This window comes from Melospiza georgiana, chromosome 6 (genome assembly GCF_028018845.1).
Source record: "Melospiza georgiana isolate bMelGeo1 chromosome 6, bMelGeo1.pri, whole genome shotgun sequence".
Classification (NCBI taxonomy): domain Eukaryota; kingdom Metazoa; phylum Chordata; class Aves; order Passeriformes; family Passerellidae; genus Melospiza; species Melospiza georgiana.
Genome location: NC_080435.1, coordinates 6,465,151 through 6,477,033, shown reverse-complemented (window position 1 = coordinate 6,477,033; position 11,883 = coordinate 6,465,151). Strand labels below are relative to the sequence as shown.

The following is an 11,883-nucleotide window of genomic DNA, read 5'->3' as shown; positions in this document are numbered from 1 at the left end:
GAAGGAGGGAGGGAGGGAAGCGGCGCAGCCCCCTCGCCGCCCGCCCCTCGCCCGGCGCGGAGGGCGTGGAGAGGCGGCCCCGCTCGGCGGGTGCCCGCGCGGGCAGGGCAGGGCAGGGCAGGGCCGGGCAGGGCGGCAGCGCGGGCAGGGATGAGCCCCCGCAGCGCCGCCCGCTGAGCTCCGCCGGCTGCCGCCCCCGGGCCGGGCCGGGCTGGGCCGGGCTCGGCGTCCCCCGCCCCAGGATCCGCGGCCGGGGATGCGGGGGGCAGCCCGCCGGGGCGTTCCGCCAGGTAAGGAGCGCCGGCGGTGGGGGGAGAGCGGCGCAGATCGGCGGGGGTGCCCGGGGCCGGCGGGCTGGGGCTCTCTCTTAACCCTTTCTGCGCCACCAACTTTCCAAGGCAGCGCGACGTCGCCCGCAGCGGCGGGAAGGACTTTTCCCGCTGGTGCCCAGCCTGGCTGCGGCGGGACCCCGGCCCGGGCTGCGAGCGCCCAGGGGGAGCCGCCGCCCGGGGCCGCCTTAGCGGCGGGGGCACAGCAGCCCTGGCCCCAGACCCCCGGGGGAACGAGCTGCCGCGAAACTTGGGCTGCTGCTGGGCGAGGAGCTGCGCCTGGAGCAAGTGAGTAAGTCCCCGGTGGCACACGGAGGCCAGATGCCCTGCCCGGCCGCGTAGCCGCGCCAGCCGGCGGAGCGAATGCCCCCGCGTTTGCTGTCAGACCTCCCGGCGGTCTGAGAAACCTGCCGTGAGGGCGCAGGCTGACGGGGAGACCTCGCAGAGTGGGGTGCAAGCACGCCATAGTATGGAGCAATCCTACGGGAAAGCTGTGCGGTTCGAGATTTGGGCTCTTGACGCGGCCGTAGGTTAGGGACGTTGCAAAAAGAGTGTTTTGAGGTGGTGAATGAGCGCGTTCATCCCAAAAGAGCCTTCCCAGCTCCTGCCAGGGAGTGCTCTGGGAGTGAGCGGGCTGGTGGTTGGCTCAGGGGAAGGTGGAGAGCACAAAACCCCCTGTATTTGATTTACCGAGGCATTCACATCCTCGGGAAGAGGCAGATGCAGTTCAGCGGATAAGGGATAAACAGGCACAGGTGGATGTTGTGATAAGAAAACTCTGGGACCGGCTGGGGTTGGTTGGCATTACTTGATAGTGATTAATTAACTGAAAATGTGTACGCTGTGTGCCAGTAGGAAAGACACTGATTCCCTGTTGAAAGTCCTGCGCTGTTTAAGTGCTGGTCAAAGTGGGCAGTAATCTTCTGGTGTTACAGGACTGTCAGTCCCTCTGAAATGCAGAGAGGAAGAACAGAGGTAGGGGAACGGGGGACATGCCAGGATGGCTTTGAGCGCAGGAGTCCTGTGCCTTATCATAAGAAAAGTGCTCCAGGAGGTGATGAATGCAAGAGCAGAATGAAGGGGGCACGAAGCACCTCCGCTTGGCACACGGTGAGGCACCCAAGGAAGGTGGCGGGCACGAGTCCCAGCTGGCATTTGGAGCTGTGACTGTAGGGAAGCTCTAATCCTGTATGGCTGGAGAGGAGGCAAGGCTGAGAATTCATTTCCACCACGTCAGGATCTCATGTTGGTGGGGCTTGCTGAGGGGGAGGCTTGGGGGCAGAGACCAGCCCTGCTCACGTGTCTGTGGTGGTGCCCAGAGTCAAGCAGCGGATTGGGGACAGCTCAGTGCTGCTTTTTCTCAGTGGTCTCTCTTTCCTCTGGGGAGTGGTGGGGTGCAGCCCAGGCTGGGTGGCCCACAGGCATGTTTGGTGTCCGCCAGCCTTTGCAGAGCCAACAGCATGACTAAGCCACTGCGACCAAGTGGGTGCTTGCACCCCACCAGAAGCCTGTCTTCCCTGCCTCGGTGGCCACGATGTTGTTGTACAGGATAAACTCTTTGCTCAGATGAGAGAATGGGATGTGCTAGGAGAATGCTGGCATGTGTTAGGGCCTTTGCCAGTGGGTCACTGGCTGAGAGTTGTTTTGCAAACCTGCGACTTAACTTTGGTGCCTGGGTGGTGAGGTGGGGAGGAGTGGGGCTGCAGGAGGGAGCTGCTGGCTGGGCAGGAGGGCACCGCAGGGTGCTGGCTGCCACTTGTCCCCTCCAGCAGCCCTCAACAAGCTGTACTGCTCTGGGCACGGCATGCAGGGGTGTTACATGCTGGGCAGGGGACAGAGGTGCAGGTGCAGGGCTGAGCAGGTGCTGAAGTTGGTGCTGTGAATTCTCTGGGTGACTATGCATGCATGAGTCTCTGGGTGGGGGAAGGGAAAGGGAGAAGAGGGGTTGTTTGCCATGAGTCACATTTTGGGATGCATCCCCTGGTGAGCGTGCTGCAGTCTCACTTGTGTCAGGAGAGGGGTTTTGCCTTGCAACCCACGGCCTTGTGCAGGGTGTGCCCCTCTGTGCCAGCGTGCCTGTGCCCAGCGTGTGGGCAGGCAGCCCTGCCCACTTCTGCAGCCATCCACCCCTCTCCCTGGCACTGAGACCCTGGCCCGGCGCTTCTCAGGCGATCACTGCTCGCAGTTGTGTTTTCCCGCTGGTCCCAAAGTCCTGAGTCACTCTGCCGTTTCCATGGAAACAGCCTTGCTGGCGGGAATCGGTTTTGGGGGTAGAGGGTGCCGGTAGCTGGACTGGCACCAGGCAGGCCTGCGGGAAGAACCGGCAAGGCTCAGGCACTCCTCCAGTGTGCCAGGGCATTTACAAAGGCTGGAGCAGGCATGTGTGTTGCACAAACCCTCACACCTTCTTCAGCTCCCTTTTCCCTTCCTTCCTGCCATGGGGAAGCAGAGAGGTTTCCCTGAGAGTGGAAAGGGAGCTCAGGATGAGCCCAGCCAGGCTGAGGGTACAGCTTCTGGGGAGCTGTTGAGAGAGGGGGACAGCCTGGAAGGCTACCAAAAAGAGCAGGGTTCTTATGACTGCCCTGTGAGAGAGCCTTCAGGACAGCAGTAGCAGTAACTGCAAGGGCTCCTGCATAAATAAAGCTGCCATCACTTCTGAGTTGCCTGAACATGGCCAACTCCGGGGAGCAAGGGAATTTCAGGGAAGGCTTGGGGCAGGAGTCAAGGCAGCTGCCCATGTAGAGATGCTGTGGGAGTGCCCCGTGAGGATGAGAGTGCCACAGTGCCATGAGACACTGCCCTGCATTACACCTAGCTGCTTTTGGAGCGGAGCAGACCTGTGAGAGGTACTGACCCCTGCAACTTCCCCACAGACTCCAGCCTGCCTGGCAGTGCCTGAACTCAGCTGCCAGCGCAGCATTCAGTGCCACGGCCTGGCTGCATGGCTCCAAAAGCAGGTAATTCCCATCAAACCTAGGGAGACCATGCCCAGAACAGGAGCTCCCGGCAGTGCCGCACCACGGCCGGCCGGCCGCATGCACGGGTGACTCACAGATGCCATTCAGCTTAATTCATCACCTCCGATCTCCCCGGCACTCCGGGGCCGTCTTGCTGGCTTCTTGCCTGCTCATCTCCTTCAGAGCAGTGCTGGGAGTCAGCAGAGGAGGAGGAGGAAGAGGAAGGCAGGTGATTACGCATCCGCTACCATTGGCAGGTGCACGGGGTGGGGGAGGTTCCACTGCCTGCGCCCATCCTTTCCCTTCCTCTGGGCTCAAGGCTGCGGGAAGTGGGGCAGGGGAGGGGAAAGGCTCAGCACCTTCCTCTTTGCACAGACAATGCTGCTGTCCCGGTGCCAGGCCCTGGCTGGCCTCCTGCTGCACTTAGAGCCGGTTGCCGGATGCTGTGTATCCCTTGCGGACAGCCTGGTCCCAGTGCGACTGCAGGCAGCTGCACAGAGATGCAGGCAAGGCAGCAGAGTGCCCTCTGTCATGCTGTGACCACAAGGGGGTTAGGGTTGGGAAAGGGGCAGTGGTGGCCCCAGCAGAGTCCCAAAAGAGCTCATGTGCCTTCTGGCAGGCCCCTTGCGGTACCAGCAGTGCCAGGGGCTGGAAGGTGTGAGTGATGTACCCCCACCCCATGCTCCATCTCATAGTCCCAACTCCCTGGAGGGACACACTGAACTTGGCTCCCCCCCTTGGGGCTGCATTTGCTCATCATCTTTGGTGGAGCTGAGCTGGAGACAGAGCAGAGGGTGATTTCGACTGAGAACACTTCTAGCACAGAACCATCTAGGAGGCCAGCGTATCCAGTGACTCCCATGTCAGGGGCTGAGGAGCCAAAACATTCCATGCCTCACACAGGACTCTCAGATGCAGCTCCATGTGGGCATGGCCCTCTCTCAGCTGCTGTCTGAGCTGCCAGCCCTGGCTATCAGGCCAGTTTAAGAAGAAAGTTCCTCAGGGTGGGAATGGGAGTGCAAGCAGCTGTCCTGCTCTGCCTGTGAGCAGGACACATCCTCCTGGGGCATGGTGGCTGCAGCCACTGCTCAGCCAGCCCCTCTGAGCCACGTGGAGCCCAGCACAGCTCCTCCTTGGCAGGTGGTCACACCAGCCTGGCTGTGTCTGACAGATGAACAAGGGGCCGTGGGAGTAAAAGTGATCCTCAGTTGTCCTGGCAGCTCCCGGGTGCCATGTGCTTTTGCTGCCCTGGGAGCTCCTCCAGAGCACCCAGCTGCCAGTGGCCACTGTCCCTGGAGCCCGGGGCAGGATTGAGCAGGAAGTGCAGCCCCTCAGAGACAGGCAGTGATGGGAGGAGGCACAAGAGCCAGCTGGGAGGTGAGAGGAGGCTCTCTCTGGCTGGCTTTAAAGGCCACAGATGAGACATCAGGGAGGGAAGCCTTCTCCCAAAACCTTCCCCTCCCTGACTGCAGCTCAGCAGATGGGCAGGGCACATGTCAAGGAGCAGCAAAGGCTGAAGCTGGGCTGGGGTTTAGCACTTGCTCAGTCAAGGAGGTGAATCAATGCCCCGTTTTTTCCCCTCTGCCACTTGGGACATTGCAAAGGGGAATGGGTCAGTGTGGGTGGAGAACCTGAAATGCTCACAGTCAGTGAGTGATCTGGTGAGAATTGGGACCAAGAAGGCATCTGATCTCTGGTTTGCCTGTTTTGGGGAGCTGGTAGCAGGTTTCTGCTATAACCAGGACAATCTGAGTCTCACCTGCTCCAGCATCCATCAGCAATGAAGCAAAGAGTAGGAGTTGAGGTTGTGTGAGGGATGCAGTGTGGTTGGCCATCACTAGAGAGCAGGAAAGCATTCCCACTACGGCTTCCACCTAGGTAGCATGCAGAAGTCACTTGGGCCAGGAGACCCCAGCAGGGACTCTCCTGTCCTGTTCTGCCTTACCAGACCTGGGAAAACACTTTATCCAAGGGCTAGAATATCCCATGTGGACACTGTGGAGTTTCCCCTTTGCAGGGTGGGTAACACAAATCCAGCAGCAGCAATAGCCAAGCATCTCTGACTTCGGTCCTCCAGCCATGTGCCACAATCCTTGGCAGGCAGCAGTCAGGTGAAAGCAACCTGTATTCAAAGCATCATTTTGGGTCTAAAGCACAGCTCTTAGTGCACAGACACAGGGAGTGCTGGTGGGCAGCTGCATGCAACAGCTGTGCCAGCCCCCCTGTCCTGGGGTCCTGCTCTAAACCCCTGCTCCCAGTGAGAGGTCTCTGGAGTTGGTAGTTCCTGAAGCTCCCTGCCTCCACAAATCAGCTGGGGCAATCAGTAAGCAATAAAAATATTAATTTCAAAAAAGAGAGGCTTTTTTTACTCACCTGCAGCTCTGAGCTGCCCTCCTGGTGTCATTTGCTGGCTGACAAGGTCTCCCTGGGGCGTGGAACATATGGAGGACGTGGGAACAACACACTGTGGCAGCTGCTGTGGGCTCTGCAGGGACCACACACCAGGAACATTGCACTGTCCCAAGCCCATCAGGGATTTATTTCAGTGTGCTCTGGGCTACAACAGCCCTCACATGCTGAAATCCATCACTGGTCCACTGCTGTCCCTCAGAGACCTTGTACAAGCAGCAGCAGCAGCAGCACTGGCTCTGACAGTGCCACCCACAGTGACCTGGTGCTGAGCAGGGGACCAGGCACTCGCCATGAGCTTGGGCCAGCACGTTGTTCTCCCTGGGGACCCACAGAGAGCAGGCAAGAGGAGGCAATGGCAGTGATGATACAGTGGGCTCTGCTGGGCGAGGAGCAGATACACTTGGGTCTTGTCCCCTCGGTTTGCCGGAGGTGGATGGGCAGGTGAATGTACCACACTGTGGGAGGAGAGACACAGAAGGAAGATGGCTGCAGAGGAGCTTTAAAACCATTGCTTATAGTTGTGTGTGTCCCACACACAGGTGCTTTAGCTTGTTGGAGTTTCTGGGATGCATCCTCTATGTTCCATCTCCCAGCCCCACCCCGATCCCCCAGTGGCAATAGTGTGTGGATGTGAAATGTCTGCGCTGTGGAGAGCAGCAGGCAGTCCATGAACATTATTTGGTTAGTGAACAGGGGGAATACTGAAGCAGCACCACAGTTACATCCCCTCCCAGCAATGTGGCAGCTCCTCTGGAATGACAGGTCCTCCCCCCGGTCATGGTCCCTGAGCATCCCATCCAACAGTCCTGCTCAGTTTCCCCTACCCTTGCCCGTGTGTGGGCAGCAGCAAGGCAGGGCTAGCACCACTGAGGTTGTTCTTTGCACTACAGCCCCACTCTTCCTTGCACCCATCCCTGGTGCCAAGGGCTACTGCCCTGGTTGGCAATAGAGCATGGAAGAGATGCAGTTTCGCACGCTTCCTCCTTTGTAGTATTGTTTTTACCCTCTAGTGCTCAGAATAGGAGAGCCCTGAATCCCAGAGTGGAGCAGGATCTTACCAGCCCTATGAGCTCATTGCTGAGGGCACAGCTCTGGCTGCACTTGTCCCCAGAGGCTGACAGACTGAGCTGGCTGTTGCACCTCTGTGCAAAGAGGTTTGCAGTTCCAGGAGAGACATTGCCACTCTCCCAGGCAGGAGGTTCTGGCCTGGATGGGCCATGCCTTATCCTGACAGCTGGAGGAGACATAATAGCACCATCCCCTGACCTTTCCCTGCCACAGCTCCTGCACTGGGGTTCCAAGTGACAAGTGACTCACAAGGCAGCTGGGGAAGAGAGTTTGCAGCAGCTGGATGGAGACAGTGTCACTGCCAGGTTCTAACATCCCCCTGCCTGGGCTGCAGTGCATGGGGTGAGCTAGGGCCCACAAGATTTATGTACACCCACAGCCTGGAAGGAACAGAGCTGAAGTCCTGGCTGGACATGTTTCTCCAGGTTTGCCAGCCTCTGCCTGTTATTTTTCTTGTCTGAAATGGGGCTCGGCAGTGTGTGACTGAGATTCACATGGTTATGACTGATGGACGTACATTAGGAGGGCATTTGTTGGTACCTGCATCAGTTGGATACTTGGCAGTCCTTGCTCAACCTGTGAATTTTCTGTTGGGTTGCAGACACCAAGACGACCTGCGAAGAAGCTCCATGAAGGTGACCAGCCATGCAATGTTCCTGGAAGGCTGTACTCCTCCTAGCCTTGGCATCCATTGCAATCCAGTACACAGCAATCCGGACCTTCACTGCCAAGTCCTTCCACAGCTGCCCCATCCCTAATCCTGTGAACTGCAGCCTGAGCCAGGACACTGATGTGGCTGACAGGCTGTGCGATGAGAATCCCACTTTCCCGTACAACCTCTCCAGGAAGACTCATGTTCTCATCCTCGCCACCACCCGCAGCGGCTCCTCATTTGTCGGGCAGCTGTTCAACCAGCACTTCGATGTCTTCTATTTATTTGAGCCCCTCTACCACGTCCAGTACACCCTGATCCCAAAGCTGACCCAGAGCAAGAGTACGACAGACAGGCGGGTCATGCTGGGCGCCAGCCGAGACCTGCTGAGGAGCCTGTATGACTGCGACCTCTACTTCCTGGAGAACTACATCAAGCCCCAGCCTGTCAACCACACCACCGACCGCCTCTTCCGCAGGGGAGCCAGCAAGGCCCTGTGCTCACCACCTGTATGTGAGTCCCTGGGAGCTGTGGATCTCCACTTGGAGGAAGGAGACTGCGTGAAGAAGTGTGGGACCTTGAACCTGACGCTGGCCACTGAGTCCTGCAGAGAGCACGGCCACGTGGCCATCAAAACCGTACGGGTGCCCGAGGTCAATGACCTCCGGGCCCTGGTGGAGGACCCGCGGCTGAACCTGAAGGTCATCCAGCTGGTGAGAGACCCCCGGGGGATCCTGGCATCCCGGAGTGAGACCTTCCGAGACACCTACAGGCTGTGGAGGATCTGGGACGGCACCGGCAGGAAGCCATACAACCTGGACGTGACCCAGCTCACCACAGTGTGCGAGGACTTCTGGAACTCTGTGTCCACCGGCCTCAACCGGCCACCGTGGCTCAAGGGCAAGTACATGCTGGTGCGGTACGAAGACCTGGCCAGGAACCCCATGAAAAAGACTGAGGAGATCTATGATTTCCTGGGCATCCCCATGGACAGCAACGTGGAGCGCTGGATACAGAACAACACCCGAGGAGACAGGTCCTCCTCCAAACACAAGTACGGGACGGTGCGCAACTCGGCGGCCACGGCGGAGAAGTGGCGCTTCCGTCTGTCCTACGAGATCGTGGCGTTCACCCAGCACGCCTGCCAACAGGTGCTGGCACAGCTCGGCTACAAAACTGCTGGCTCCGAGGAGGAGCTGAAGAACCTCTCCATCAGCCTGGTGGAGGAGAGAGACTTCCTGCCCTTCTCCTAAGGCAGCCCCGACGGGCCTGGTTTTGATGCGTACTGTTTCTAACTGATGCCTTATTTTATTTTCTTTCCTTTTGTTTCCCCCTCTTTCTCTCTCTTGTCTTTTTCTCTCCAAAATTTGCACTAAACCTTGAGCGGGAATCTCAAAGGCCGAGTCCAGGGGAAGTGACTGCTGCCCCTCAATACATTTTGGATGCCAGGAGGAGTTGGGTCTCTCCAATCAAGAGCTAGAACTCTGGATGGGTAACAATGTTTACAAAACACACAAAATGTATAAAGCAACCTTCAAGCTTTCCAAACCGAAGGGTGTCTGGGGTACTGTACTTTTGCACTGTTTACTTTTACAATGTAAGAGGTAAATATAAATATAATTTATGAATGGTGACATCCCCTCCAGAATAACTTCCCCTGCCCCAAATGAACACGTTAGACTGGAAGCCGAAAGTGTAACAACCTCCTCATTTTTGATCTCAGTGCGACATGTCTGTCTGTTTAAGTCCTGTTACTGGGCTGGGCAGTTGGTCAGCTGCTCCTACATGGTTGTTTGGTAACACCTGTGATATTTCTTTGTGCCAAAAACCCACTAAAAGGAAGGAAAAAAAAAAAAAGGGAAAAAAGCGATTGGGTCATTTGGTAAAAGCCCAACACATTTAATGCTTTATTTCTGTGTTTTCTGTAAATAAAAGTGCAATAAAACTGACCTGGGGGTGAACTTCAACTGAAAGACCTCAGCAAGTACACTGGGGTGGATGCACCACCAGGCAAACAGCAGCATCTCCTGGTTTGCCCACCTCCTGCGAGGCCAGGAGCGGGTAGGACAAGGCTGGGGAGGGGACACCACAGCCCCCGGGGGGGCAGGGAGCTGCAGCCGCCTCCAGCCCTGTCCATGTTTGCATCTGAAGTGTGTCAAAATGCAAGCAGTTAAGCCAAATGTGAGAACCCATGGTTATTTACTGATGTGAAAACTTGCTGGTTTGCATGGGGACATGAGACTTGCTGGAGTGCCTGACTCCAGAGTGCTAATGGCACCAGCACAGTGAACCCATTCCTATCAGGCTGCCCCCCACCATGTCTGACAGTGCTGATGCCAGGCATGGCCTGCCCTGGAGGACAGGGAAAGTGCTCTGGTGCAGGTCATGAAACTGCCAGAATGAAAATGAACTTACCAAATGATCCTGGAAATATGCAATTATTCCTTCATGAGCTGCCTGCTGCCTGCAAGACACCTGGGCCCATGGGTTGGGCAGATGCCATGGCTGTAGCTGGCATGCAGCTGCCACATTAATATGGGCACATTCTAGGCTGGTTGAGTTTGGAGGTCTGATATGGCCACATTTATCTGGCAGCTGCATGCCAGCTACAACCATGACAGGCAGGTCAGAAATCTGCTGAATGGGGGAGCCAGGCATGCAGGGCAGGAACACCGAAAGCCTTACACAAGACATTGCTGGTCTACTTGATCCCTGTCTGATGAAACAGCTGGCCAGCTCCTCCAACCCAGCTGGTGCAGTCCCAACAGTCGAGACACGTCCTGCAGACCACAAGCAGCTGCAGATGGGAAGCCACTGGGGCCAGTCCCCTGGGTACAGAGGACAACGGTGGCCCAGCAGTTTTCCAGTTGCTCCTGGAGCCAGGCAGGGCAGTGACCCACAGACAGATGAGACCACAATTTGTGACATCTACTCACAGCTGCACACTCCCAGCTTTGGTCCTGCTCCTGGCCCAGAGGTGTCTGAGCCACCCAAAGCCCACCTACCTGGGCAGGTCTTCTCTCCAAAGGTCTCTTCTGAGCTCTGCTGCCCAGCAGCTTTTGCTCACTCTTTCTTGGGAGAAGACTGGGTGCTGCAGTTGCACACAGGGGGATGGGAAACACTGCCTGAGTGCGACAGGACAAAGCTGTAACTATAGGTGATTTTGCACCATCCTTTCACCCCTAAAAGACCACTGGAGGAGCAGCTTGTTAGTGGTGTTTTGCGACTTGGCTTAATGTGGCAAACCAGCTGGGCTGCAGGAAACGTGAGAAGCTGTGAAGTACCTGAGAGCTTCTCAGGGCTCACGGTTCCAGCACCTGTACTTCATCTGTGCTGTCTGCAAGGCTACGTGGATGGTTCCAGCTCTGGGAGGAGGAATGGGGGCACAGTGTGCACTTGCTGTGGGATGGGCACTTTCCTCATCTCCCTCCCCACAGTGGGCACAGGGGAACCCCTGGAAGAGACCATGTCCCCAGGTGTCTTCACCCACCTGTCATTGCCAAACCTGCTCCTGCCACCAGCTTGGTGCCTCCCGAGCCACACTGCCTGGCTGAGTCTGCAAGCGAGGACGGAGGAGCGGGGCAGGTGGCAGAGGTGGCTGCAGACAGCCTTATTGGTGCACTGTGTGCTGCTCTTCCCAAGCAGCTGGCAGCAAAATGCCAACCAAATAAATGGCTTGATTGCCCTGTTATTAGTTACTAAATTAATCCTTTTGTCAGCACTTAACAAATGCTGAGCTGTTGGCTCCTGGCCTCGACCCAGTAAAAGGGACACCCTGTCTTGTGGCTGATCCAGCATTGCCCGGCCACTGGCCTGCAGTCCTCCCTGAGGGCTGTGCATTCCAGGGAGCACTGCGTGGCTCTGCCCTGGGTTAAGTGCCCGTGGAGCAGATGAGGTGCCTGGAGTTGCCAGCTGTGCCCCCCAGCACCAGCACTGCCAGCCAGCCAGCCGAGGGTCAGGCTGCCCCATGGGGGCTCGCTGCAGCCCTGGGGAGGGATGGCAAACCCCCATCTCCTGCAGAATGAGCAGGCTGCTGTGAGCAGAATTTGCTTCCTCAGCTGGGAAAAGTGGCTATGCAAACCTGCCTGAAGGAACAGCGGCTGTAGAGGCAAAATTTCCCATCTTCAGCTGCTGAGATCCCACTTTCAGGGCTAGGCCAGCTGTCCCCAGCCTGAAAGCTCTCTTATGCACTGGTCTTTAAACCAACACAAAAAATTGAGTTTAGAAGTCTTATCCAAACTGTTCTTACCATTCCAATCAGGAAAGGCGCCTGCAGCAAAGTGGCTTTTGAACCACACTTGAAAGCTATGTCCTAGTTTAAGCAGGGATGGAGATTTTGCCTTGCTTGGTGCCTCATCGAGAGCCCTTAGGGGAGAGATCTAATTTCCCAAGGAATCTCTAACATCTTCCTTCAATTGTGCTTCCTCTCCTCATTTCCCCCCACTAGGAACAAGAGCCAGCATAA

General features: G+C 57.1%; 1 protein-coding gene across 3 annotated transcripts; it reads left to right on the top strand.

Annotated features, from left to right (window-relative positions):
- Positions 1–201: 201 nt before the first annotated feature.
- CHST1 (carbohydrate sulfotransferase 1) lies at positions 202–9,367 on the top strand. 3 transcript variants are annotated; one of them, XM_058026572.1, is made up of 2 exons: positions 202–290; positions 7,368–9,367. In XM_058026572.1, exon 2 carries the CDS (start codon positions 7,412–7,414, stop codon positions 8,669–8,671), a length of 1,260 nt encoding a protein of 419 aa, XP_057882555.1. In that variant the 5' UTR covers positions 202–290; positions 7,368–7,411; the 3' UTR covers positions 8,672–9,367. The 3 variants fall into 3 exon arrangements, with proteins under 3 accessions (XP_057882555.1, XP_057882556.1, XP_057882557.1); XM_058026573.1 differs by lacking the exon at positions 202–290 and adding an exon at positions 535–617; XM_058026574.1 differs by lacking the exon at positions 202–290 and adding an exon at positions 6,358–6,379.
- Positions 9,368–11,883: the final 2,516 nt, after the last annotated feature.